The sequence below is a fragment of the Temnothorax curvispinosus genome, unplaced genomic scaffold, assembly GCF_003070985.1.
Source record: "Temnothorax curvispinosus isolate PA1 unplaced genomic scaffold, ASM307098v1 QBEX01010107.1, whole genome shotgun sequence".
In the NCBI taxonomy this organism is placed as follows: domain Eukaryota; kingdom Metazoa; phylum Arthropoda; class Insecta; order Hymenoptera; family Formicidae; genus Temnothorax; species Temnothorax curvispinosus.
This window is the reverse complement of record NW_020219887.1, coordinates 45,651-71,721: the sequence shown is the minus strand read 5'-3', so window position 1 is coordinate 71,721 and position 26,071 is coordinate 45,651. Positions and strand designations below refer to the sequence as shown.

General features: G+C 38.6%; 1 protein-coding gene across 1 annotated transcript in view; it reads right to left on the bottom strand.

The window, feature by feature from the left end:
- Positions 1-26,071, bottom strand: part of LOC112459729 (neprilysin-1) — a 143,245-nt gene that overhangs the window by 93,687 nt on the left and 23,487 nt on the right. Inside the window, exons 3-5 of the mRNA XM_025023998.1 lie at positions 21,117-21,328; positions 1,692-1,908; positions 1,429-1,611 (exon numbers count right to left, since the gene is read on the bottom strand). Coding sequence (XP_024879766.1) covers positions 1,429-1,611; positions 1,692-1,908; positions 21,117-21,328 — 612 coding nt within the window. The remainder of the gene's footprint in view (positions 1-1,428; positions 1,612-1,691; positions 1,909-21,116; positions 21,329-26,071) is intronic.

The window sequence follows — 26,071 nt, the reverse complement described above, 5'->3', positions numbered from 1 at the left end:
TGTGTCCGTTTCCTACTGTGTCCGATCGACACTGTGTCCGATTCATTCAACCTGCTGTGTCCGATTTATTCTGTGCGCAACTGGGACGCTCCCGTTTTTAGCTCTTGAAAGGGTACTCCCCTCCTTAATCAGCTAATCCAAAAGTAACAGAAGGAGATACTACGTGTCCGCCAATGTTAATCAGCTATCCTGAGAAACAAGGGGGAAGATGTAATGGAAGGAGTTAGATGGTTGGATTGAAGAATTGAAGTATTGATAGTCTAATGGCTTATTTAAAAAAAAGGAAAATAATAATAAGATTTACTACTTGTTGATGTGTTACGTTCAATCTGGATCTCTTTAGGTCCTGTAGATAGAGGCTCTCGTCGATACTTGGTGAGTTTAAGTTTGCGCACAGAATTTAACTTGAAACTCGGGATCGGATTTGATGTTCGTAAAACGGAAGAGAAGGGAAGTGAATTGAACTAAAGAAATAAATCGGAGGGAAGAGAATTTGATCTAAGAGATAAACCGGGAGTAAAGAGGTAAACTGTCTGAAGAGGGCGAATCCTAAGATGTCGCGGTTTATATAGAAAAGTTCAAGAGATGAAAGGGGTGGATTTTTTTTTCGTTGTGGGATATGTCAGGTTTTCGTTTCGAGGATTTTGGTTGGTAGGATATTTCCACCCGGTTTTCGCCTATCTATCGGCGAGCTAGGTATAATTATCTATTTTTACGGCTGTCTATTGGCGATTCTTGTCATAAGGCCCCCACCGTCTTATTTTGGAGGTTTAAGCTATCGGTTTTTCCAGTGACTTATCCATTTTTTAATTATCGCCGGTCTCTCTTTTATTATAGCTCTGGGTTCTTGGTTTATCTCACAACCCTGTTTTTGTGTAAACAGACAACCCATAGTCTTATATCTTTATTTCCGTTACATGCTTATAACAGTTACAGGATTTTTAGAAACGCACGTCCCAGACTGTGTTTTTATCTGTCGAGACAGCTCGTTCAATATAATAAAATTTTCTGTTGAACTTTTTTTGAATTTAAGAGCTCCTTGGCGCGCCATGTCGCCAGGTTTATAGTTATAGATCAGACAAAGTTGATAAAAACGTAGTCGTATATGCCTTGTTTGTTTGGATTTCATTACCTGGAAGTTTCCTTTCGATTTCTCGATCTTGTTTAGACACGTAAGCAAACATGACGGAAAAATAGGAAGTGTCGATAGGAAAATTGGAAATGTCGAAATTATAGCTTACTTGCCGATGGATAACCGTAAGTGCTCAGTTACTTATTTTAATCTTAAAGGTTATTCTGGATTTTAGGAAATTTCCGCGAAAAAGAGAAATCGTGGAGTCCACAGGACATAACAAATTCTTTTATATATTTGATATTAGAATACTAAAATATAATATTTTGTAGAAATGATAATATCGATGTCATTACCATTTTATATTCCTCAGAGAGCTCATGTGGATTTTTCAAAAATTCGGGATATCCAATTCGCTCGTTCATTGAATCAGCCTTTTTCTTTGCCACTGCCCGAGTCTCGTCATCCATCCAATGATTTTCGACCAACAGTTCGTTAAAAGCTTCGCGAATTGTCCGAATCATTTTTAAAGCAGTCTCCTGAAAACCAGACTACATTTCGACCCACAGAGCAAAAAGAATTCGTTGTAGCTATTATTTTTGAAATGGAAAATACTCACCTTACTTTCGTGATTAAAATTTTCGCTTATAAAAAGAGCTCCTACCGCCATCCCGAGTTTCTTATTAGTCCACTCAACGCATTGCGACCATCTATTCCTTTCACTAAGAATACCCAAAAGGATCTTGCGAAATTCGATTCGTTTCTGCTGATATTCATCGATCATATGAGGCATAACCGACATGACAAATCGCCACAGAATATAGTTATGTAAAGTTCTGTGAAATTAATTTTATATAAAAATTCAAGGATTCGTGATATTTGAGAATCTCAAATTCAATCGAATCTTATCTTTAGCAAGACATTTAAAAACTTATGATTTTTTGATAAATAGAAATTTCAGGGATTAGGGAAATATTAGATATGTCTGACACGCGTGACAAACAAAAAATATAGCGGAGCGAACGAGCAAAGTTTCTTTTCACAATAGAATGATAGAAAAAACGTTTGCAACATTATTTATTATGTTACAACAGTATCATAAAAAATGTTTACAGCATTATTATTATTTTACAACAATATAATCTATCTATCTATATAGAATGTCTGTATATCTGTTCTTTATACACTCTTAAACTATTCGACCGAATTTTTACCAAAAGTATATAAAATAGTGGTAGAATTTTTCGGGGAGTGTTATAGAGTGTATAGTTTTTCGTTACCGATTATTTTGGGAACCGGTATCCAAAATTTTTCCAATTTTTCGGGAAATAATTGACCGAATTTTAAAGAATTGTATATAAAATAGGGATAGAATTTTCCGGGGAGTGCCATAAAGTGTATAATTTTTCGTTACCGATCTTTTTGGAAATTAGTTACAAAATTTTTTCAATTTTTTAGGAAATAATTGAGTGAATCTTAAAGAATTGTATACGATGGAATTGAACTTCACTCGATAAAAAAGTGATATTTTTCATTTTACAGTATTTTTGTAGATTGGTGTGTATGTATGTGTGCTTAACTATTCATCCGTTAGTGGACTAAAATTTAAAGTGGTATATACATATGAAATAGGGGTAGAATTTTCCGGGGAGTGCCATCATGTGTATAGTTTTTCGTTACCGATTTTCTGGAAACCGATTTTTCTAATTTTTCTAATTTTTCGGGAAATAATTGACCGAATCTTAAAGAATTATATATGAAACAGAGATAGAATTTTCCGGGGAATGCTTTTACATTAATCTACCAATTTATCGGTAAGATAATAAGAAAAATAAGATGAATAAATTGTAAAAAAGACAAAATGTAAAGAAAATTGTAAAGTCCATTGTTAAATGTTTATTATTAATAATTTTTATTTTATAATAATTGTACAATTATTTAATATAATTATATTGAATAAAAAATATTGTGCAATTTTAAATATAATTTAATTAATAATAAATAAATATATAAAAATTTGAATAAAAATAAATATAAAGTATTCTTTGCAATTGCCTGATAAAGGAATTTTATTCGATTAAGGATATTGAAACACAAATGAAGTCGTTTAAAGAAAATCGACTCCTGGGCGAAGCCCGGGTAACCAGCTAATATAAAATTATAAATTCTTTAGTTTTTCAATTTCCCTATGCCTCAAATCCATTATTCTCGAATTATTCACAGCTTGCAAGCGTGTAAATACAAAAGATGGGTCAATAGTCAATGGCTTCTAGTGATTTAACACGCGAAAGACATATCCAAGAGCAAGTGCGTATTCTGAGAATACGATGTCAACAACAGCTTTGTCTATCATTTATCCTTGCGATTGACGAATGCTGACCGTATAAGGTGAGAAGAAACTGGCGTCGAGAGCAGCTGACATTATTCTTTTTGAAAGACACGGTATATGGGACAACTGATGTCGCATCTTTGGCAAATGTTGAGCTACCGTCAAACCATTATAATATAAATACCGGTATACATTCACTGTATTCTTCGATTTCTACATTCGGGTTATAAACGATGTCAATGATCGTTCCAAACGTTCCATTGTAGAAACCTTTCGACACATTCCAATTTCTTTGTAAAATTATCCGAGTTTCAATAGATAAAATCAATTTTGCTGGCATGCTTGAGCGTCATTGACAGAAGCAAAACGTGCTGTTTGGTTATTGCAAATTGCATTGATGACAGTCACTAAAGTTCCAGTTTCGCATAATTTACGATCATCGTCTAATATAGCATCATTACGTGATGCTTACATTGCGTGATGCATTATTCTTACTGTATTTTTGAAACTACTGTGATTACAAAAACTAATGAATCAAGTATGTAAAAGTTTATAATCATTTAGGGTGACTCTACTCATGATGTTTTGCAAAACACATCTAAACATTAATTGCTTTTTCCCTTGTTGGCGCATGACTATTGTTAAAAAATTGCACATGACTATTGTAAAAAAGATACTTTATTAAATTGTGAATAAATTGCTTTTCCTTCCATTGCCTTCAGATTGGTTGATTTTAGCATCTGATTTTGCGATTTCAGATACTGGTGGCAATTGGTTATAATCTCTACAAAGATACACCGTTATATCCCCGTTATATCTTCAAATGGATACTCACTGTATTCTGGTTTAGCCTGGCGGAGTCGTTGATCAATTTGCCTCAATGTATTCAAACCTAACATTCACATTACAAATTTTATGTTTGAAAACTCTTTTTGTAACTTTATCAGAGCCTTTCCTTTAAATTCTTCATTATTTCTCTGTCTTATTGATAAATAATTGGAGTGCTAAATGAATCGTAGCATCATTAATATTATTTGCTGCCACACCAGTTGGAGCCATCAAACTTACATTTTCCTCATCATATTGCTTCCTCATAGAGGAAGCTTTGTTTTAGTAAGTTTCGTATATGAACCTTTGATTACGTATAAAGTTGTGTTTAATGAAGAAACCAAAGAAAAGATTGTTTTTTGAGTTTTTGTTGCTAATATGTTCAGAGTGTTCTAAAACGTCGAAATATTGCATTAAAAAAAATGTCCGTATGTGTGTATGTATGTGTGTATGTACGGATTTGATGTCCGCGGTTGTGTGCTCTAACTTCCGCAATAATTGAGATATCGGGTTGTTTTTTTTTAACCCTCTGAGAACACAGAGTCAATTTGACCCTGTTTTTTTTTTGTAATTTTTAGCCAGAAATATTAAAATAAAAAAATTAAATTTTTTTTGTAAATTACGTTTTTTTTTTAAAGAACACTCATGGGTCAATCTAACTCTACACACACTTTGATCGTCCACCATTTTAAATTGACAAGTGCAATCAGCTTGAAAAAATTTCCAGATGTACATACTTGGAACATTGTTAAATCAATTGATATAAATAAAAAGTGCCGTTAACATTATTTACATATTTAAAAAAATTCAAAAATTATTTTTAAATAGTGGACGATCAAAGTGTGTGTAGAGTCAGATTGACCCAGAGTGTCCTCCGTAAATAAAAAAATAGGAGTGTTCTCGAAGGGTTAATCGATAGAGTATCATTTAAGGAAGGTTAGTATTGAATTTGGCGATGATTGGTAAAAGGTTCTTTTTTAAAAAAATTTTGAATTTTTTTAAAAATGTCCGTGGTTGCTCTAACTTTTGTAAATTTTAAAATATTGGACTAATTCTAAGTTTATTATATTCTTCAGTCTTTTCTACCTCTATTTCATATATAATTCTTTAAGATTTGGCGAAGATCGATAAAGGAGTTACCGATTTCTGCTCAAAAAGTTACAGGTATAAGTTGTACATGTAATTACATATATATAGAGCATCATTAAAAAAAGTTGGTACTTTGAATTTGGCAATAATCGGTAAAAGGGTTCTTTTTTTATAAAATTTTGAATTTTTTGAGGATCGGTAAAGAAGTGACCAATTTTTGCCTAAAAAGTGGACAAGTTATACATGTAATCTTATACAAAAGGTATCATTAAAGGAAGGTTGTTTTGAATTTCCTTCTTCTTGAAGGGACTACTGGGCAAATCGGGCTTCGGCCTGAGATCCCAGTAGTCAAAGATTTCTCCGCAATAAAAAAAAGATTGTTTTGAATTTGGCGAATATTGGTGAAAGGGTTACCGATTTCTGCCTAAAAAATGTATAGGGTAGACTGAGGCGAATCGGATTATTAATTAGCACGATAAAATAGCTCGTTTGAAATAAAACATTAACGAAAACTGTCTTAAAACTTATATTGATCCGATTCGCCTCGATCTACCCTAAGTTATTTGATGGATAGAGTATCATTAAAGGAAGATTGTTATTTAATTTGACGAGGATCGGTGAAGGGATTACCGATTTCTGCTTAAAAAGTGTATAAAATGTACATGTAATTTTATATAGAGTATTATTAAAGGAAGGTTGTTTTAAATTTTGCGAGGATCGGTGAGAGGGTTACCGATTTCTGATTAAAAAATGTGTAACGATTTTTGCTTAAAAAATGTGTAAGTTATTTGATGGATAAAATATCATTTAAGGAAGGTATTGAATTTGGCGAGGATCGGTGAAGAAGTTACCGATTTTTGCTTAAAAAGTTACATGTATAAGTTATACATGTAATTTTATATAGAGTATCATTAAAAGAAGGTTGGGGTATTGAATTTGGTGATAATCGGTAAAAAGGTTCTTTCTTTATACAAAATTTTGATTTTTTGAGAAATGTTTGTTGGTAGCTTTAACTTCCGCAAATTTTGAGATATTGGGTTATTTCTAATTCTATTATATTCTTCAGTCTTTTCTAACCCTATTTCATATATAATTCTTTAAGATTTGGTTGATTAGACCCAGCTTTATACGAGATCAAAGGTTTATAATATTTGGTGAAATGTCTGTGGTTGCTTTAACTTTTGAGATATCGTGTTATTTCTAATTCTGTTATATTCTTTAGTTTTTTCTTGAATTTGGTGAGGATCGGTGAAGGAATTACCGATTTCTACTTAAAAAGTGTATAAGATGTACATGTAATTTTATATAGATTATCATTAAAAGAAGGTTGTTTTGAATTTTGCGAGGATCGATGAAGGAGTTAAAAATTTCTGCTTAAAAAGTGTTTAAGATTGCTTAAACGTTCCTATCGATATCGGAGTCGAAATAATAAAATAGGTTTTTAGCACTGCAATTGCGAGCACCGAGACTCGGCGTTCTTATCGCCGTGACTTTCGGCGTAACGACCTAACGAATAAACAGTGGAAACAAAGCATTGTCGAGCGAATGGTCTTCGCGTGTTTGCTTTGTTTCATCTGTTTATAATTGTCGACCACGGATCTATCGGAGACTTCTCTCGGTGAAGCGTGTGTTTGAAAAGTCTCGAATTTGCGACAAGCCCCCGAGAGCTTAAAAGGACGCGCGCCCTTGGCAACGGGGCCAGTCGTTTTCTGCTACTTAACGAGTTACTGTCGCTATTAATAGTTCGAATTGCCCGCTCGTTCTTTCGCTTGCGCTTAAAGCTTGCTCGCTCAATCGCTTAATAATTCGAGTTGCTCGCTCTTTCGCTTGCGCTTTCTCGGGAATTGATCTACCATCCGTTCTATTCGCGATTCTGCGTTTTGTAAATATTGTAAATACTGTAATTATTGTAATAAACCAACTTGTCCGTCAACTTTACTTTACTTTTGTCTCGGTACCATTCGCGGTTCGAGCCTTCGCTCGCGGGCTCGGTCCACTTTCGAACAAAAAGTTACATGTATAAGTTATACATGTAATTTTATATAAAGTATTATTAAAAGAAGGTTGGTATTGAACAAAATAGAAATAATATATATCCGCAATTAGTAGGGATCATTTTAGTAAAAACATTAATTATTTAATTGATTTTTGTAAGAGTATAACAGATATTAGTATAACAGAATATTAGTTGCAATAAAGCTTTATTACAATAAAAAAAGTGTGCAAGTAGAAACTTGCACATTGCTTCCTCATAGTTTTTAAGTGTGCAAGTAGAAACCTGCTCATTGCTTCCTCTATGAAAAAGTCAAATTAATAAATATATACTAATAAATATGCATAAAAAACCGGCCTTCCTCATAGAGGAAGCAACGTGCAGGTTTCTACTTGCACACTTAAAAACTATAAAAAAGCAATGTGCAAGTTTCTTGCTTGTTTTGATTTAATTTTTCGAACTATTTCATGTATTACGCAACTTTTGCCAGTTTAAGCGCTACTTTGAATAATAACCAATTTTGACCAAGTGCGTCCATTAATCTGATTGTTCAAGTGATCTAAAACAAGTTGTTGCTTGAAATTTAAACAAACTGATATTGTGTCATCTTCCCGAACTGCGACGTCGTCAGTAGTTGCTCATTTTTTACAAACTGAAAAGCTGCTTCATAATTATAATTTAGAAATATAACACCTCAATCATGTGTGAGGTCAATTTCTCGATTTTCTAAATCAACATCTGCTGAAAGTTTATTTGGTGCAATGCGTATTAATTCCATCCACTCACATTGATAAATCTCTACATTTTTGTTGCGCTTTATTTGCGCTTTCGTCGGGCTTTACTAAGTTCATATCAAGTTGCCAATGATCATGAAGCTGATTAAAAGGATTTTTCCAACTTTCATCCTTATTCCGAAGTTCATCTTTAGCTTCACTCGTATTGAATTTAGCTTCCGGACATACATGCACTATACGATCTTGTCTCGCAATATACGACTGCCTGGCCCTCTGTAATCTATCTATCTACGGCTTTCCGGACCTAAGGAGGTCCTTGGCCTTATAGAGAATTCGCCTCCAGCTCTCACAGTCCCTTGATTTAATCTTCCAGTTCTCTATCCTCAGCTTTTTTAAATCTTCCAGTACTGATCTCCACCATCGGTTTCTCGGGCCCAGTTTCACAAGTGTCGGTTAACTTTGAACTTTAGATTAACTCACTCTTCGTTTCTTTCTAAGGAGGACGTTAGAAGTGGGCCTCGGTCTGCCTCTCGGTCTCGTGCCATGAATGTCATTGTGCAGTATTCTCCTGCAAGGGTCAGATTCTTCCATTCTGTTCACGTGTCCCAGCCATCTCAGTCTTCTTATTCTAATGTGCGTCTCTATAGCAGAGTCGTTGTAAAGTTAATACAACTCTTTGTTAGTTTTCCTCTTATGTTCGTTCTCGTTGATCTTGTTTGCACCAAAAATCTTTCTCAAAATTCTTCTCTCGAATACCCCCAGGTTTATTGCATCTGAGTCCTTTAACGTCCAGCATTCCGAACCGTATGTTACAATGGGCCTAATAAGGGCCAGGGTATATTGTGGTTTTAGAGGTTCTTGTCAACTCTTTGGATTTTAATAGAGAGATAAGACTGAAATACGCTTTGTTTGCCTTCATTAGCCTTCGTTTAACTTCTGTAGATTCATTGTTGTCTGCTGTAATGACTGATCCCAGGTAGATGAATTCTTTGACGATCTCGAAGGAATGTGATCTTATATTTAGTTTTTGTCCTAGCCTCCTACTAAAATTGCCTAGAGTCTAGATATGATCATGAATTTAGTTTTATCCGCATTTACCTCCAGCCCCACTCTCTTAGCCTCTCTCTCTCTATGGCTCAAAGCCTCCTTTATTGCTTTTAGGCTTCTTCCTATGTCCAAGTCGTCTACATATCCAAGAATCTGGTAGCTCTGGTATAGAAATGAGGCGTTTCTTTTGACATTTGCTTTCTTTATGACCGCTTCCAAGACTAGATTGAACAGGACTGGGGCTAGTCCGTCGCCTTGCTTAACATCTTTACTTATCGTAAAGATACTTGACAATTTGCCGTTAACTCTAACTCTACCCTTGGAGCCATCCATCATATGTCTGTATGCCCGTATCACTCCCAGTTCTGCTAACTCCATATCTCTGCCTTTATGATACCGTCGTAAGCCGTTTTGAACTCCACGAATAGGTAATACGACAGGATATTGTATTCCCACAGCTTCTTTAGGGTAAGTCTCAGGTTATACAGTTGGTTTAAAGTTGACCTTCTTTTCCTAAAGCCACACTGATATTCACCCATCGCCCTCTCGTATATGTCTTCCAGCTTTTTACGTACGTGGTTATCTTATATGCTGTGCTTAAGAGAGTGATTGCTCTGTAGTTCTGGCATTCTGTCAAATCTCCCTTCTTAGGGATAGGGTTGATCAAGCCTACCATCCAGTCCTCCGGGATTGGGCCTTTCTCCTGCCAGATGAGCTCTACCAGCCGGTGCAGAACTTCGCTGCGTTACCCGCGTTTTTCAACATTTTTCCGGTGATCGTATCCATCCCTGGTGCTTTATAATCCCTTAAGGACTTTACTACCTCCTTGACGTCCGTTATTGTTGGAAGATGGGCGTACTCCCGTAAGGTGCTATACGCCTGTGTATTGTCTTTTTCGTTCTCCGGTACCGCGAAGGTATCCGTAAAATGTTCTAGCCGTCTTTGTATTATTTCTTCCTGACTTGTTGCCAGGTCGCCGGATAAAGTTCTTATGAACTTACATTGTGGTTTAAATTTTGTTTTAGCGTTTTTAATTTCCTTGTAAAATTTTCTAGGCATCCGGTCCAGCCGTTCTTTTTCTATGAATTTCAGTTTTTCTTTCAAGAATGATCTCTTCTTCCTTCTTAATAGCTTTTTGGCGTTCCTTCTTGCCTCCCTATTCGTGTCTTACTAATGCATTTTTACCTAGCTTCGTTCTTGGTTCTAATCGCTTCCGCGCATTCCCCATCAAACCAATGATTACTGAGGCTTTTCGGTTTTTCTCCTAGCACCTCCTTGGCTGAATAAAGTATACTGTTCTTCAGATTTTTCCACAAGCAGTTTATGTTTTCTTTCTATTGCTAGTTATATGTAGCGAGTTTACTTCCTACCTTTTCTCTGAAGTTGTATTTGATCTCTTCTTCTTTCAATTTTTCGCTGTTCCATACGGTGTTCCCTATTTCCTCAGTTTTTTTTTCCTGTGTATCAGCTTAGTTCTTATCTTGGCCAATACTAGATAATGGTCTGAATCAACATTGGATCCTCTTTTGATTCTCACATCTGTTATATGCGTTGCATATCTCATATTCACCAGGACGTGGTCGATTTGGTTTACCGTTTGTCCGTCTGATGATTTCCACGTACCCTTGTAAACATTTTTATGTGGGAACCAAGTACTGGAAATAGTCATTCTTTTTGTCGTTGCAAAATTGATCAGCTGCTCGCCATTACTACTTGTTGTAATTTGTGTCGTGTAAACTCTGTATGCCAATTGTGGGGTGAAAGACTTTTTTTTTCCAATCTTGTTGTTGAAATCTCCCAAGATGATTTTCATGTCAAAGCTAGGAGCGCTATCGTATGCCTTCTCAAGCTCAAAATAGAATTTGGTCTTTTCTTCGTCGCTCTTGTTCTCCGTTGGAGTGTGTGCCGAGTTATAGTGATGTTATGGCACAGGATGTATTCAAATTTTGCAGATTCTGGAGGTTATTGGTTCGAAATCTGTTACTTTGTCGCTTAGTTTATTACTCACAAAGATACCCGTGCCAAACTGGTTCCTAAATTTCTAAAAGAAGTTGGTATAATTCTTTAAAAAAATTCAGTACCACCTCTAACTTATATTGTTTAATATCATTTCTACTTAAACAAGTTTATAAAACACGCCACGAACCCATGTGGCACCTCGTTTCGCGCGAAAAATGTATGCGTGGAGGCAGTAGGGGGGCTCCACTACTTTTAAACTAGACACATAGTGTGCCTTACAAAGTACATGCGTGAACTTTCCAAACCCATGTAATACCGTACAACAATATTGCTATTATTACATTTAAAAATCAATATTTTGAAAACTATGCATCGTAGCGCATTGTGATTTGCGGCATTCTTTTCTCAGTGAAAGACCTATCAAACACACTTATCAAATTGAGGGGCCCCAGAAATAACATTATCCCCGACTTGATGTCAAGCGCAATTTTTTGGATATCCAAACCGACATGTTTCTCGTCTATTTTACTTATTTTTACGCAAACAGTAGCTGCTACTGCGTGTGCCGCTGAAACCGATTGATTGCCTCAGATATAGTTTGATAATTTAAAATACCTTTTTCAGTGGAGCGACGTCGGGATGGGTGTCTCACTGCATATGGTGCACTAAGCATTGGATTAATTAATATTGTTTGCAAATATCTAACTCTTTCACAGACATAGGGTGTTATCTACTAGATGCTTGAAACATTTCAGAATCATTATTTTGTCCTTGTTCAACATATTTGATAAACAACAAGGATGAAATGTTTCCAAGAGCGTTTGAAGCGCCAAGTGTTTGAAACGCCAAGTGAATCGCACTCATAGAGTTGAACTGTCGAACATCTGGGTCTATTACTGTTGAGGAATAATATACGTGTTTATCACACTTTGTGTAATCATGTGTTCTGTCATGTTGTAACGATGCACTCCGTTCGCCAAGCATCATTCCCGGCCAGCAACCGCCGGATGTCGCCCGACCGACGATCAGTCGGGCGAAGACCAGGGCGCGGTGCGCCCACATTTTATTACATTTAAATGCACCGTGTGCGCGGGCCAAGCGCGGCACCGGTGTCTTCCGACGAACGCCGACGGGAGCCGAGCCTCACCGAGGACGAGCGCGCGGCGTCGCGCCGCCCCACCACAGCGCGACTCGCCTGATGATCGGCCTCCCTCTTAGCGAACCCACCGCGCCGAGCGCTATATAAACCGACTCTCCGGCGAGAGCAAGTCACTTCGTCTGATCTCCAGCATTCCGCTATTCCGGACGAAAGCCTATCCTACGCATCCTAGGGCGACACACCAACGAGGTTCGGAGCTCCGAGTTTCGACTGAGGGCTCTCAGGTGTCCCCGCACTCCATCACCTCAACCCCGACGGCACGGTTACGCGGGGTCGAGCACGCTCGGCCTCGCAACGAGGGCTCTCGCTGCCGCCGCCCCGGGGCCCCGGAAATCCTCCGCGGTCCCACGCGCGCTAGACGCGATAGTAATGTCGCGTTCGTTATCGAGTGCACAAGCACTACCCAGCCGTTGCAATATACCGAGTCCGTAATCTACTGCAATACCGCGTTTGCGCTACCGCGATGCATCGCGCCGAGTGCGCCTGCACGATCCTGCCGTTGTAATATACCGAGTCCGTAATCTACTGTAATACCGCGTTTGCGCTACCGCGATGCATCGCGCCGAGTGCACAAGCACTACCTTGCCGTTGTAATATACCAGGTCCGTAACCTACTGTAATACCGCGTTTCGCTATCGCGCTGCATCGCGCCGACTGCGCTGGCACTATCCTGCCGTTGTAATATATCGCGTTCCGTACACTATTGTAATATCGCGTTTTCGCTATCCCGCTGCACCGCGCCAAGTGCGCCTGCACTATCCCGCCGTTGTAATATATCGCGTTCCGCAACATATCGTTTAACCCCGCCCGTTCCGGATGTGTTATACCGAATACCGCGTTTACATCGTTTTGTAGACTAATACTGAATAAATCATTACGTATGCAATTAAACTGATTATTGTCTCTGGGCCTTTCAGTCGAACTCCTGATCCGGTGAACTAGTCCGCGCTCAACGATAAAGTTGTTAGGCCGTTACAATGTATTTGTACATGTCCATATCATGTTGTAATCACGTGGATACCCGTCTAAATCACGTGTAAATTTGAGACGGTCCTGTCTAGTGTGTCTGTGTAACGCGTGATTACAAATACCATTCGGTACTGTCAATCCGTGCGTTCTTCCCTTATGGCTCTGTCCATCGGCCTGCGCGCATCGATCGCGATCTCTCTAATCTCTCTATGTGTATAATAAAAAAACTATCTGTGATACAATTATTAATACAACATAACGATCAACGTTTCGCACGTAATGAACGATCCCGTTATTCCACACTCAATACCATTCAACGTCATGAAGCATTAAAATTAGGTCAAGTTTGCGCAAAAAAGAATAATTTTCGTGATACCAAAAAAGAATTACAGCATGAAATGCAAAGAAATCCACAGATGTACATTTAATCGCAGTAGACTCATTTATTGGATTTGACTTAGCTTTTGACCATATCAGAATTTTGTTTGAAACGATTGTTTGAATAGCAGTTCTTGGCGGACTTGTGGAATAACTGAAATATCGATTTCATGGACAATATTATTATTGTTATCATCTTGAGGGTTAGTCGAGTGTTTCTCAAGATTAATTTGTTGAAGTTGAGATGTTACGTCACTGTTCTCTGGTAATCTTTAAAGATTTGAATTATCAACGATAACATCTTGATAGAAACAATTGTTTTGTACTAACCAAAAAAGAGCTCTTTGCATTTTATTTCAAAAAACCTGAAAATCTTTAAATCCTTCTGGCGTACTGCGCCGTATGTAAACCGTCTTAATATTGAATGGTAAATATGGTAATATCTTGGCAATGTCTTGAACTTTTTGCTCAATATTAATCACATAACGATCCACTGTAAGCATACTGTCCTGGAAATTATCTTGTTCCTAAACGATAAATACGCATTGGGTAAACGCGTGCCGTCAACATTTGTTCAATATATGATCCAATTCTTCAATACATCCGGAACTATCCTGGGGCACATTTTATTGAAAGCCGTAAACTTTGTTGCTTTGTTTCTTGCAATAAGCACAACAAAAATTTGCTGTGTAAATTGTCAAAACTTGACGATTGTACCCAGATAGCACGAGTGGCGTCAAGTGGTGTAATATAGTGCAGTCAAAGTGACGGATTGTTGTTGTTAGAGACGTCACTTTGACGGCATTATAACGTCATTTGACGCACTCTGCTATCTGGGTAGTTACATATCTCACAATTCAATTCTTTAGGAGTTCGTTCAAAATTATGAAAAAATTAGCTGATATCTATTTCGTCGTGTTCGGCAGCGCTTGCACGCTGTCATTTTCGGTAAGTCTGTACATTCCTACGAACGGATTCTGGATGGATCCGGCCAACAATTGAATTGATGCCTCTGCGATGTTTTCGTGGCATGTGTTTGCAGGTGTATGTTATAATCCGATCTGAGTCTAACAAGAGGAGGCCGCCGATTTGGGGTCACCGAATTAAAAAACGTTTTTATATACCTAGTATTGGGAACGGGCATAATGACCAATTTGGCGGAAATGAGTCGGCTCGTAAACATGCGAAACATGTGTGCTCACTCAGTTTTGTCGATAAAATTGTAAAATACCAGAAGAGTACTTGAGCAAAGGGATAAGGCGCAACGCTCAGCCATTTCCGAGAAAAAAATATAAGCGCACAACTACTACACTGCCGGCATTTGAGTTTAATTCCTATCCCTCGCACTTTTTTAAAATTTTTTAATGCAACCTAGCAATAAATGTTTATTCGTGTAAAATAAAGTTAATGTAAACAAAAGTTTCAATAATTTTGTTTTCTCTTTTAAATTTGCACTTTCAAAAGACAATTTTTTTTTAACTTACACACAAAACTGGAAATAATTTTTATTCAACTTATAACATTATTTTATACATTCTACACGATAAATTCTACAAAATAAAGCGATATAAAATGAACCGATATGGAATAAAATGTCACTATTTGAATATAGTTATATAATTTAAAATACAAAATTACAAGTAAATAGGAAAAGTTGTGCCAAAACTTTTATTTATCCTCGTCATCAGTATCATCAACACTCTACGGATCGGTTACAATTATTCGGATGATATTTGTCGTAGAAGCACGTGAAACGGAGGATTATCTCACACCATGTACACTTTATAAACGATACATCCCGACTCGCACAATGCTTCTCAAAAGCTTCAAAAGTGTTGGAAGAAAGCAAACGGCGTTTACATTTAAAAAAATTGATCTTTCCTCTATCAAATATCATCCGAATAATTGTAACCAATCTGTAGAGAGTGTTGATGATAGTGATAATAAGGATAAATAAAAGTTTTAGTAAAACTCCGCAATTAGAGAAATACAAGAAATCAATTGGCAGAGAGTAAATTTTATGTATTCTTGCCCCCCTAAGTCCGAAACTGTTAATAAAACTTGGCGGTCATTTGTACTTTTTAAGATATCATCATAAAAATAAGAAAAAAATGCGGTAAATATTTAGTATTAGGGAACCACCCCCAATTTCCATAATTTTAAAATATGTTATCAAGGACATGACCCTGAGTAACTTTTCCTTATAACTTAATCGGCGGTCATTGCTTATTTAAAAGTTATAAACAAAAAAAGTTTGAAAAATATGCGAATTTGTGTCAATGCTAAGGGAAGTAATTTGCTGATATGCATGATGTATAGACAGTACACATGTAGGCAGGGGAGGGGCTACTGCTGCAAGGAAGCCGGTGGGGGCGGAGGCTGCTAGGGTTGCTAGTGGGGGGGGGGGCGCTGTGGCTTCTCCTCCTTCCCCCGTAGGGCAAGTGCGCTGCGGGAGCGGGGGCGGGGGGACGCGGCGAGTGCCTTGCGCTGCTGGGAGGAAAATCGCGGCCAAGGCTGCGGGGCCGACTTCGTCCAAAACGGCGGCGGTGACAATCACCGGCCCTAGGGGCGGAGCGGTCTTGTATGTCGAGGTCCTAAAAACTGCCAGAAAGAAAATCTCCCTGGATAGTTTGTGAATAAGCAGCGTCGGCTGCAGGGGAGGAGTCACTAGGAGCCTCGTAATAGAGGTCCCTGGTGATGGCTCGAAAAAGAAAGACCTTCTAGCGCAGCGGGTTAGCGCTGCGCTGGAGGGTTCGAGGGTGCGAGTCGCCAGGCTCACCAAATGCGTGGAGTTGCGCGTGGGGGGGGGGGGGAACGACTCTGTCACCCCGAGGGAAGTCGCGGCCGCCATCGCCGCAGCTGGCGACTGTGAGGTGGTGAACGTGAGGATCGGGGAGATCCTCCGTCCTTCCAGAGGAATGAGGATCGCGTGGGTGCGGTGCTCTGTGGGTGCCGCAATAAAAGCGATCAAGGGAGGGATCAGGGTGGGCTGGAGCCAGATTCCCGGCCCCTTAGGTATTACAGGTGCCTGGACGTGGGTCACGTCTGAGCCCTGTGCACCTCCTCGGTGAACCGCAGCGGGTTATGTTACCGCTGCGGTGTTAGTGGCCACCGAGCTAGCAGCCGCTCTGCGACGGCCCCGAGGTGTCCGCTGTGCGCGGACTCGGGGTTGCCAGCTGAGCACCGGCTGGGGGGGGCCGGGGGGCTTCCCCCTAAGGGAAGGGGGGGGGGGGGGGGAAGTGCGGACTCCTAGGGCAACAAGGAGGACCATTTTCCCCACGGTAACTTCGGATCCCAGGAAGGGTGATGGCGGGAGGTATGGGATGGCCTGGGAGCCCTTGGACTCCCGGCCGTCCCGCTCTCCCAGCTGATATTAGGCAGGCGAAGCTTGGGCGGACCCCCTACGGGGTTTCCGCCACGAGCGCTCCCTTTGCTCCGCCGGAGGACCTGTTTTCGGGGCTTAAGTCTCAGAATCGAGTTCTCTGAGCCGCGGCCCGGAGGGGGGTGGCCCGGTTCTTCTTACCACGGGGTCCCGGACCGTATTCCTCTCCTCACGGGTCGTGCGGGGGTCGGGGCTTAAGCGGGGATACCTGAGCTCCGACTCCGCCCCCGCACAACATCCAAGGGGGCGCGGCGATGGGGTTGTGGTCTCCCGTCGCAGCAAATTAGGTCTGGCATCCCCGCCCTGTGCGCCATCATCGACACACGCGGCGGGGGCCCGGGGGCCTCATGGGGGGTCGGGGTATTTGCCCGCCCTCGTGGGGTCCTCGGGGAGTAGGGACCCCTGGTTGAGGTCAGGTTGTGGGAGCGTTTCAGGATGAAGTAATGAAAAGTTCCCTAGCGCCTCCCCCTCCCCCCCGAGAAACCAGGGTAAGCCACACGTAGGTTTTTTAGCCGGTAAAAGTCCGGCATAACTACCCGCCCCACCCCGGAGGGCGGGGGTACTCATGACAGTTTTTCCTATGTTAAAAAAAAGGGCCTACTGTTTCTCCCCCGCAAGCAGAGGTGGGTAGGGGTGAACCTCGCTCCGCGCAAATGGTTTTCTGCATTGTACTTTCCACGCAAAGCGAGGTCCACTCCTACCCACCCCTGCTTGCGAGAGAGGAGCGGTAGCTTCTCTCCCGCCTACATGTGTATTGTCTATACCTTAAAACATATACATATAACTGGAAGAGAAATTGCCTATACTTCCCTTGAACGAGTCGGATAAAATTTGGAGCTTGTATTTTCTAAGATATTGTCATGAAAATGAAAAAAATGTTATCGCAGGACCACTAATGATAGACTAAAATGTTCAACCGTCGATCGAACAATGTGACCTATGATGTTATGATTTTTGTATCGTGACAACACGAGAATTGTGTTTACTTGATTTTTCGTATAGGCCCTAAATTATACATTTTATCTTAAAAAATACGAGCGATTTTGTATTTTAAATGATACAACTATATTCAAATAGTAGCATTTTATTTCATATCGGGTCATTTTATATCGCTTTATTTTGTATTGTGTAGAAATCTTTATACACTGTGTTGTAATCTAAAATTACAACGGGTAATTATTAAATTATTTATAATAAAATTATAGAATAGTCTTTCAAAAGACTTCGAGGAAATTGTCTTTCAAAAGACTCCTCAATTTACGCCGACGCGGACGCGGAAGTTCATCAAGCTTCCGCGTCAATCGAACTATTGCGATATGCATAAGAATGTGCGACAACGCATTTCGACATTCGCGGAACCGCGGAAGTTCATCAAGCTTCCGCGTCAATATTGCGAGATGCATAGGAATGTGCGACAACGCATTTCGACAATCGCGGAACCGCGGGAGTACAGCGAGATTGCGAATGCGCTCGGTCACTGACCGACCTCATTCGGGGGACCGTCGAACCCGGCGGAAAAGCGCCGACAGGGCATAACTCAAAACAATATAAGGGACCGTCGAAGAAGCCGCGACGGAGAGTAATACACCGGAGACTCTGCCCGTGACCGTTCTCATAAGTCGTGTCGCAAAGGTTTACATTATAACAAAACGCGTGCGAGTTATAGTAATTGTGAAAGGCAAAAACAAGTGTAAGTTAGTGAGTGTAAAAGGGGCGCTGAAATAAAGCTCCAATATAAAGTAAAACGAAGTGAAGTTCATTTAACGACGTCTACACCCCGTTCCACCTGCGAACCCGAGCGCTTCCTAGTCTGCCCGCCTATGCCTATCGAGTTCCAACTCGTAAGGTCAAGAGATCCCGAAAATAATAAACGTTTTGCCGTAAGCCGTCACCAACCGGCGACGCGGCATAACAACTGAGCCCCAGATAGCAAAGCGTATCTGAGCAAAATTGCGTAAATCTGTGATTGCTTATGATGCTGGCAACTTTCCGTATATTTGCTTCAATTGGTTTCGAGTAATTTAATATTTAAAGCAACACGCGGGCAACATTGGATATATGTATTGCCAGCAATTAATCGGCAAGGGAGCAGCATTAAATTTACTTCTCGTTGCTAGCAATATAACAGAATTGTGTGATCCTATGAATTATTACAGCAACATGACAGCAACAGCTCGAATTTTGAATCAGACGATTTTAGACCGCAGCATAAGTTACCAACAAGTTGCTAACAAGTTACTGTACAAAATTGTTATATCGTGAAGGCATCAACTTGCCGACAAATGCGGACTCAGTGGCCACAATTAATAACAACACATACTATGCTGTCGGCAATATGCCAGCAACAATGCAGACACGTTGCTATTTGGGTCGGATTTTACTTACGAGAGCGGACGCCTCGTAGCGGCGAAATCGATAACTATTCTATGCCTCAGCACTTTTCTATATATAACAGATAGCGGTTTTGTACAATTCGTTGATTTAAGGTAGTTGTACCGCAAAACCCATTTTCATAGGAACTTTTATGAACAGCAAGTTAATGCAAACACGATCTACACACACGTGCAAGTAGAAAAAGCTTGACTATACTAAAGTTGAAATAATTTAAATCAAATTTAGCACTTTTTACATGTATCGTAGGACGAAAACGGCTTCCTTTATCACGTTTATAATTGAAGCGATCAAACTACTTATACGATTTTAATGAAAAACAAAGAGATAACAAAAGAGACTTGTAAAAATATTTTTACAAAAATACAAGACCCTTTTCTATCTAGTTTTGAAGCAATTGTTACGCAAAGTAGGGGGAATCCGGGAGACTTGACCATAGAGGAGAGTTGAACCATTTCAAATATCTCGTTCAAATTTTGAACAAAGAGCTCAATCCGATCACGTTAAAACACGTTTGTCTCAATCACAGTCGAAACGCACTACCAAGCGTCATGTTGTCACGTGCTCGAATTGAGCTCTTTGTTCAAAATTTGAACGAGATATTTAAAGTGGTTCAACTCTCCTCTATGGTCAAGTATCCCGGACTCCCCCTACACAATTTCTCATAGCGGTGGACGCATACGACAGCTAACCTGTAAAGATCTTTAGATATATATGTAGTTCAAACATTGCCGCTAAAGCTTTAAGTCTTTTCTTCAATACTTTTTCTCTCATTAATCTTCTTTTGTAACGTCCAACAGACATTTTCGCTTCTATTTTTTCTATTCTATTCAAAATAACCTCGATAGCATACTAACGCGAGCGTCGCCAGCTAATCTCGATGGTATACTGATATTACTGACGCGAGTAAAAACAGTAAAAACAGTAAAAGCTCAGTCATAAGTTTTACACAGATAAGTAGAGTTTTCCGTACATTATCGTATATGCAGTGTGATCATTATTTTTTACTAATACTGTCGCGATATACAACTACCTTAACTAAATGGTACGGAAATGTCACTGTTTACTAACGCATAGCATTTGTTAACTAACTAAATCGAATGTTACGGATTGTGTCGCTGGACTCTTGGAGTTAATACAATTTGTTCATAATTTGTTTACAATTTTATTAGACTCTATATTGTATACGTTATTGAGTGTCCGCACGTCTTTCCTAAATTGTTAATTAAGCATTCCGAAGCGACTGGCAATTAGTTGATTTTTCTAACACTTCTCTAAATTGTTAATTTAGCGTTCTAAGGTAATTAACAATATCTGAGTCATAACTCAGGTAAGTAAGATGGCACTCTGTCGATACCATCGAAAGAAACTTTCAAAATAAAATAATACTCTCACGGTTAATAGTTGACAGCGTTTTTTTTTAATTTTTGCAAAAAAATTATGGATTTTTTTTTAGTATCAGCCTATTATAAGCAATTGATTCATATATAGTATTATTCGATCAGTCAAGCGGTTGTGGAGGAGTTGTGATTATAAAAATGATGCAAAGTCAGATATAGAGGAGCTACGCTAGCTTCGCTCGCCCCAACAAAAACATTAAGTGTAAAAAAATCTAAAGATATAAAATATTGTTTGGAAATGCAGGTTATTAAAAAAATTATAAACTCAAATAAAAAAAACTATTATAAATTTGAATCTGAGAAAAAATCTAAAGATTAAAAAATCTTAAACTCAAGAGACTGCGAGAATTAAAGAAAAAAAATCTTGTCTGGAATATTGTCTTCACCTTCGATCTGTTCTCGAAATAATACGGCCCATTTGCATGAAATACGGCATCGCGTACATAACAACTAGTTCTTTTTCATCAATCGGCGCTTTAATAAATTCTCGCAGATAAACGAGCCAATGCAGCTGCGGAACCTCCTGTTGCAATTTTTGCAACGTTAATTTCCGATACATCGCCGAGGTATCATGTCTATCTGCTTCCGGTAACGAAGCCTGAAATCATACAAAATTATTGTAAATTATTGTGTAAATCTATACAGATTGTTTGAAAATTTTCTTTCAATGTTTTTTCACTCCCACTTTCCTTCTCTTTGCGTTCTCTCTTTTTCTCTCTCTTTTCTCTCTCTCTCTTCTCTCTCTCTCTCTCTCTCTCTCTCTCTCTCTCTCTCTCTCTCTCTCTCTGCCCCTCTCTCTCTCTCTCTCTCTCTTAGTTATTCGGAAGCGGTAAAGGAGAGAAGAAGAAAAATGTGATAATTGTTAAACCATTCAAACAACAAGAGAGTGAAACTACCAAGAAATTGGTAAAAGAAAAAGTAGATATAAAAAATCTAGCAGTATGAATAACAAAGCTTAGAAATAGTAGTGAGGGGACAGTTATTCTCGGATGTGAGAATGAAAGAAAGATGGAAAATCTGAAGTCCACAGTACGTGATAAGTTAGGAGAAGATTTTAAAATTATGGAACCAAGAAGGATTGAACCAAAAATAAAAATCATAAATGTTGGTGCAGAGGAAATGAAAATCGATGAAGAAAACCTAATAGATACAATCATAAAACAGAATAAAAAATTGATGGAGACAGAAATAGATTTTTTATAAGAGTGGTGAAGAGAATTGTCAAAGAGAGAAAAAATAACAATATGCGATTCAGAGAAAAAGGAAATGAAGAAGGTTAGATAATATTAGAAGCAGAAATGACTCAGAGTTTAATGCTAGAAAGAGAAAAAGTAAACATTGGATGGCGTAAATGCCGTGTATTTAAATACTTGAGTGTCAAAAGATGCTTCAAATGTTGGGGCTATTACCACATTGCCAAACACTGTGCAAAACAGGTCACATGCCACATGTGTGCAGAAAATCACAAAGCTAGCGAATACTCTGCACCAAAGAAAAAATGTGTAAATTGTATGCAAAAATAAGACATACAATCTGAAGATTAATGACGAGCATGGTGCATTACATGCAGAATGTCCAACATTCAAGAAGACATTGGAAGAGGAGGAAAAGAGAACCGGATGGGACGATGTGTGCAATTATGGTCAGAAACGGAACTAATATTATATACAAATGCACAAAGTTTGGAGGCATAAAAAAAAGAAATTCAGCATCAAGTTGTGAAAAGGAGTAACCCTGCAATATTGGCATTATCAGAGACCAGATTGATACCGGACATGGAAGATAGCGATGTGAACATACCGGGATACTGCATAGCTAGGTGTGATACGGAAAACAGGCATACAGGAGGAGTCGCTATATATGTGAGGAATGATATAAAGCATGATGTAGTATTATCGAGAAAGATGAATTCTAACTGTTGGTGCGCAGCAGTAGAGATATGGGAATAATTTTATAAAGGTGTGATAGTAGTTGTTTATCACTCACCGAGTGCGGCCGATGGTGACTTTGTAAGATTTATAGAGGATGTGATAGAGGAATTAGCGATTAAAGGAGAGTGTATGGTGGTTGGGGATTTCAATATAGATTTAAGGTCAGATTCGTCTTATGCGAGGAAATTAATAATGGCAATGTTAGGCTTAGGATTTGAACGATATGTCGATAGCCCGACGAGAATTACTAAAGATAGCCAAACAGCAATAGATTTGATCTCTGCTAATAATAAAGTAAATGTACAAGTAGATTATAGACCTAAGATAACAGATCATGCGTGGCTGAAAATTGACCTTGGTGTAATAATTCGGGGGATAAAAAATTTATTAATAAAGACTAATATATTAAATTTACTAACTATAGTAAATTTTGCGTTAACGAATTTATTGAACTAGTAGAAAGGAACATAGAACAAAGACAGGAATTAGATGTGAGTGTGAGAGCGGATATAAGTGTGAAAGCGGATAAATTTGTTGAGAGTATGGTGTATGCACTAGATACTATAGCGCCTAAGAAAAAATTCAAAATTTCGAAGGTCTGGGAAGGTAAAAAATGGTTCACAAATCACAGATGAGATAAGAAGAGTTGCAGCTAAGAGAGATGAAGCGTACAATAGGGCAGTAAACACAGGTGAACAATTGGAAAGGGATGGAGAGGCTGGAGCGGACGGTGGCCCAGAGTGTTGGCGGAGAAAGTAAGGGATTGCAAAAGGAAATAAGGGCAGATAAAATGGAGCAGGATGGTGGAACTGGTGGAGGACGCTCGGAAGAGGTCGAGGAGATGGAGGTGGAGTAGAGGATGGCGTGGTTCGAGAGCGGTGAAGGAGAAAAAGAAGAGCGATCTTGGAGGTTAGGATGACGAGAAGGAGGATGAAAGAGCAGAGACGGAAGAGGTGAGAGCCGGTGGAAGGAGGAAGATGGCACGGAGCGGGGCCTAATCGGACGGAGTTGTGGCGCGAGGAGCGCTGTTTGGCCGGGCAAGACACGATGGAGGCAGAGATGAGGGGAGAGATGACCAACGCTCCGAAATATCACCTCAACAAAGTTAGCCCCCCCAAGTGGATTATTGATATATTTTTCTTTACCAATCGTTTGGTGGTTGACTGGTAGTATTTGGTACCGTATTCAAAACTTTCGGTAGTTTTTCGTTTTTCTAGGAAATCAAAAACAAATTTTTGATCTTCTTTTAGCCCTCCCACTTTGACTGTGGTAGTTTTTTTTTTTTTAATCGATTGGCGAGTGGTTGGCAATGTTTGGTACCGCATTAAAAACTTTTGGTGGTTGCGCGTTTCTTTAGAAAATCAAAAAAACAAATTTTTGATCTTCTTTTAGCCCCCCCACTTTGACTGTGGTAATTTTTTATTTTTTTTAATTGATTGGCGATTGATTGGCAATGTTTGGTACCGCATTGAAACCTTTTGGTAGTTTCGCGTTTTAAAAAGAAAGAATTAATTGTCAACAAATTTTTAACCTTCTCTAGCGCCTTATACACTTTGACTGTTGGGAATTTTAAATTCTTTTTTTACCAATTGTTTAGTTGTTGATTGGTAATGTTAAGAGCTGTAAGTTATTGAAAATTTTATTTTAACATTCCAGTTATGTATAGTGACGATTACACACATTGTGGGCATTCAGGAGCGCATACGTATGTACACGCACTAGGCTCTGGGGTCACATGCGCATGCTCTAGGGCTTAAGCGGGGCGCACACACTTCTGCACAACGCATAATGCGTAAGCATAAGAAAATTGATTGGTCTATTTTCTTATGCACATGTGTATAGACCAATCAATTTTCTTATGCTTACGCATTATGCGTTGTGCAGAAGTGTGTGCGCCCCGCTTAAGTCCTAGAGCATGCGCATGTGACCCCAGAGCTTAGTGCGTGTACATACGTATGCGCTCCTGAATGCCCACAATGTGTGCAATCATCACTATACATAACTGGAATGTTAAAATAAAATTTTCAATAACTTAAGGCTATTGCACGTAACAAAGTTTTAGTTGTAATCGTAAGGCCGTAAGAAAATAGACCAATCGCAGTCAATTATTCTTCTTGCGCTTGAAGAATAATCAAGTGTGATTGGTCTATTTTCTTACGGCCTTACGATTAAAACTAAAACTTTGTTACGTGCAATGGCCTTTACAGCTCTTAACATTACCAATCAACCACTAAACGATTGGTAAAAAAAAGAATTTAAAATTCCCAACAGTCAAAGTGTAGGCGCTAAAGAAGGTTAAAAATTTGTTGACAATTAATTCTTTCTTTTTAAAACGCGAAACTACCAAAAGGTTTCAATGCGGTACCAAACATTGCCAATCAATCGGATCGCCAATCGATTAAAAAAAAAAATTACCACAGTCAAAGTGGGGGGGCTAAGAAAAGATCAAAAATTTGTTTTTTTGATTTTCTAAAGAAATGCGCAACCACCAAAAGTTTTTAATGCGGTACCAAACATTGCCAATCAATCGCCAATCGATTAAAAAAAAAAAAACTACCACAGTCAAAGTGGGGGGGCTAAAAAAAGATCAAAAATTTATTTTTGATTTCCTAGAAAAACGAGAAACTACCGAACGTTTTAAATACGGTACCAAATACTACCAATCAACCACCAAACGATTGGTAAAAAAAATATATCAATAATCCACTTGGGGGAGCTAACTTTGTTGAGGTCGAAAAATCCCGTCCACGAAGTTTAAGCCGTTGCACTGCGCCATCTGTCTGAATTCAATACTCGCATGGAGCAATGTTAATAAGGCAGTACTACTGTGTTATCCGAATCGTGGATGTCAATTATAATATATATTTTATATAAAATATATAGAATATGAATTATAATTTATAATACTAATATTAAATAATAATATTATTATTATTCGTTTTATAATTTGTATGATTTTAATAAAAATTATAACCAAATTTTTTTTAAATTAAATTAATATATAAAATACGATGTTTTTCATTTAATTATCTTGACACACGAATGCCACGATGTACTCTTCAGAGACACTCCATGATATTTTAAATAAGTGGAAAACTTGCTGATTAGCGATTAATACACGCGGAAATGTATAAAACTATGCGAAAGGCATATAAAACGAGACGGCTGTAAAATTCCATATATGGACTTTGACAGATAGCATTTTTCTATTTAGACATTTTTATTTAGAATAACACAATATTTGAAAATATTGTACACTGAAGAAAAAAATTTATTAACTTAACTAAATTTTTCAACTAAATTATTATTTTGTTAATTGAACATGTATTAGTATTTAAGTCAAATATATGTTTTGTTAAATTTAATATGTTATACTTAATTTTAGTATTTCTATATGTTCAATTAACAAT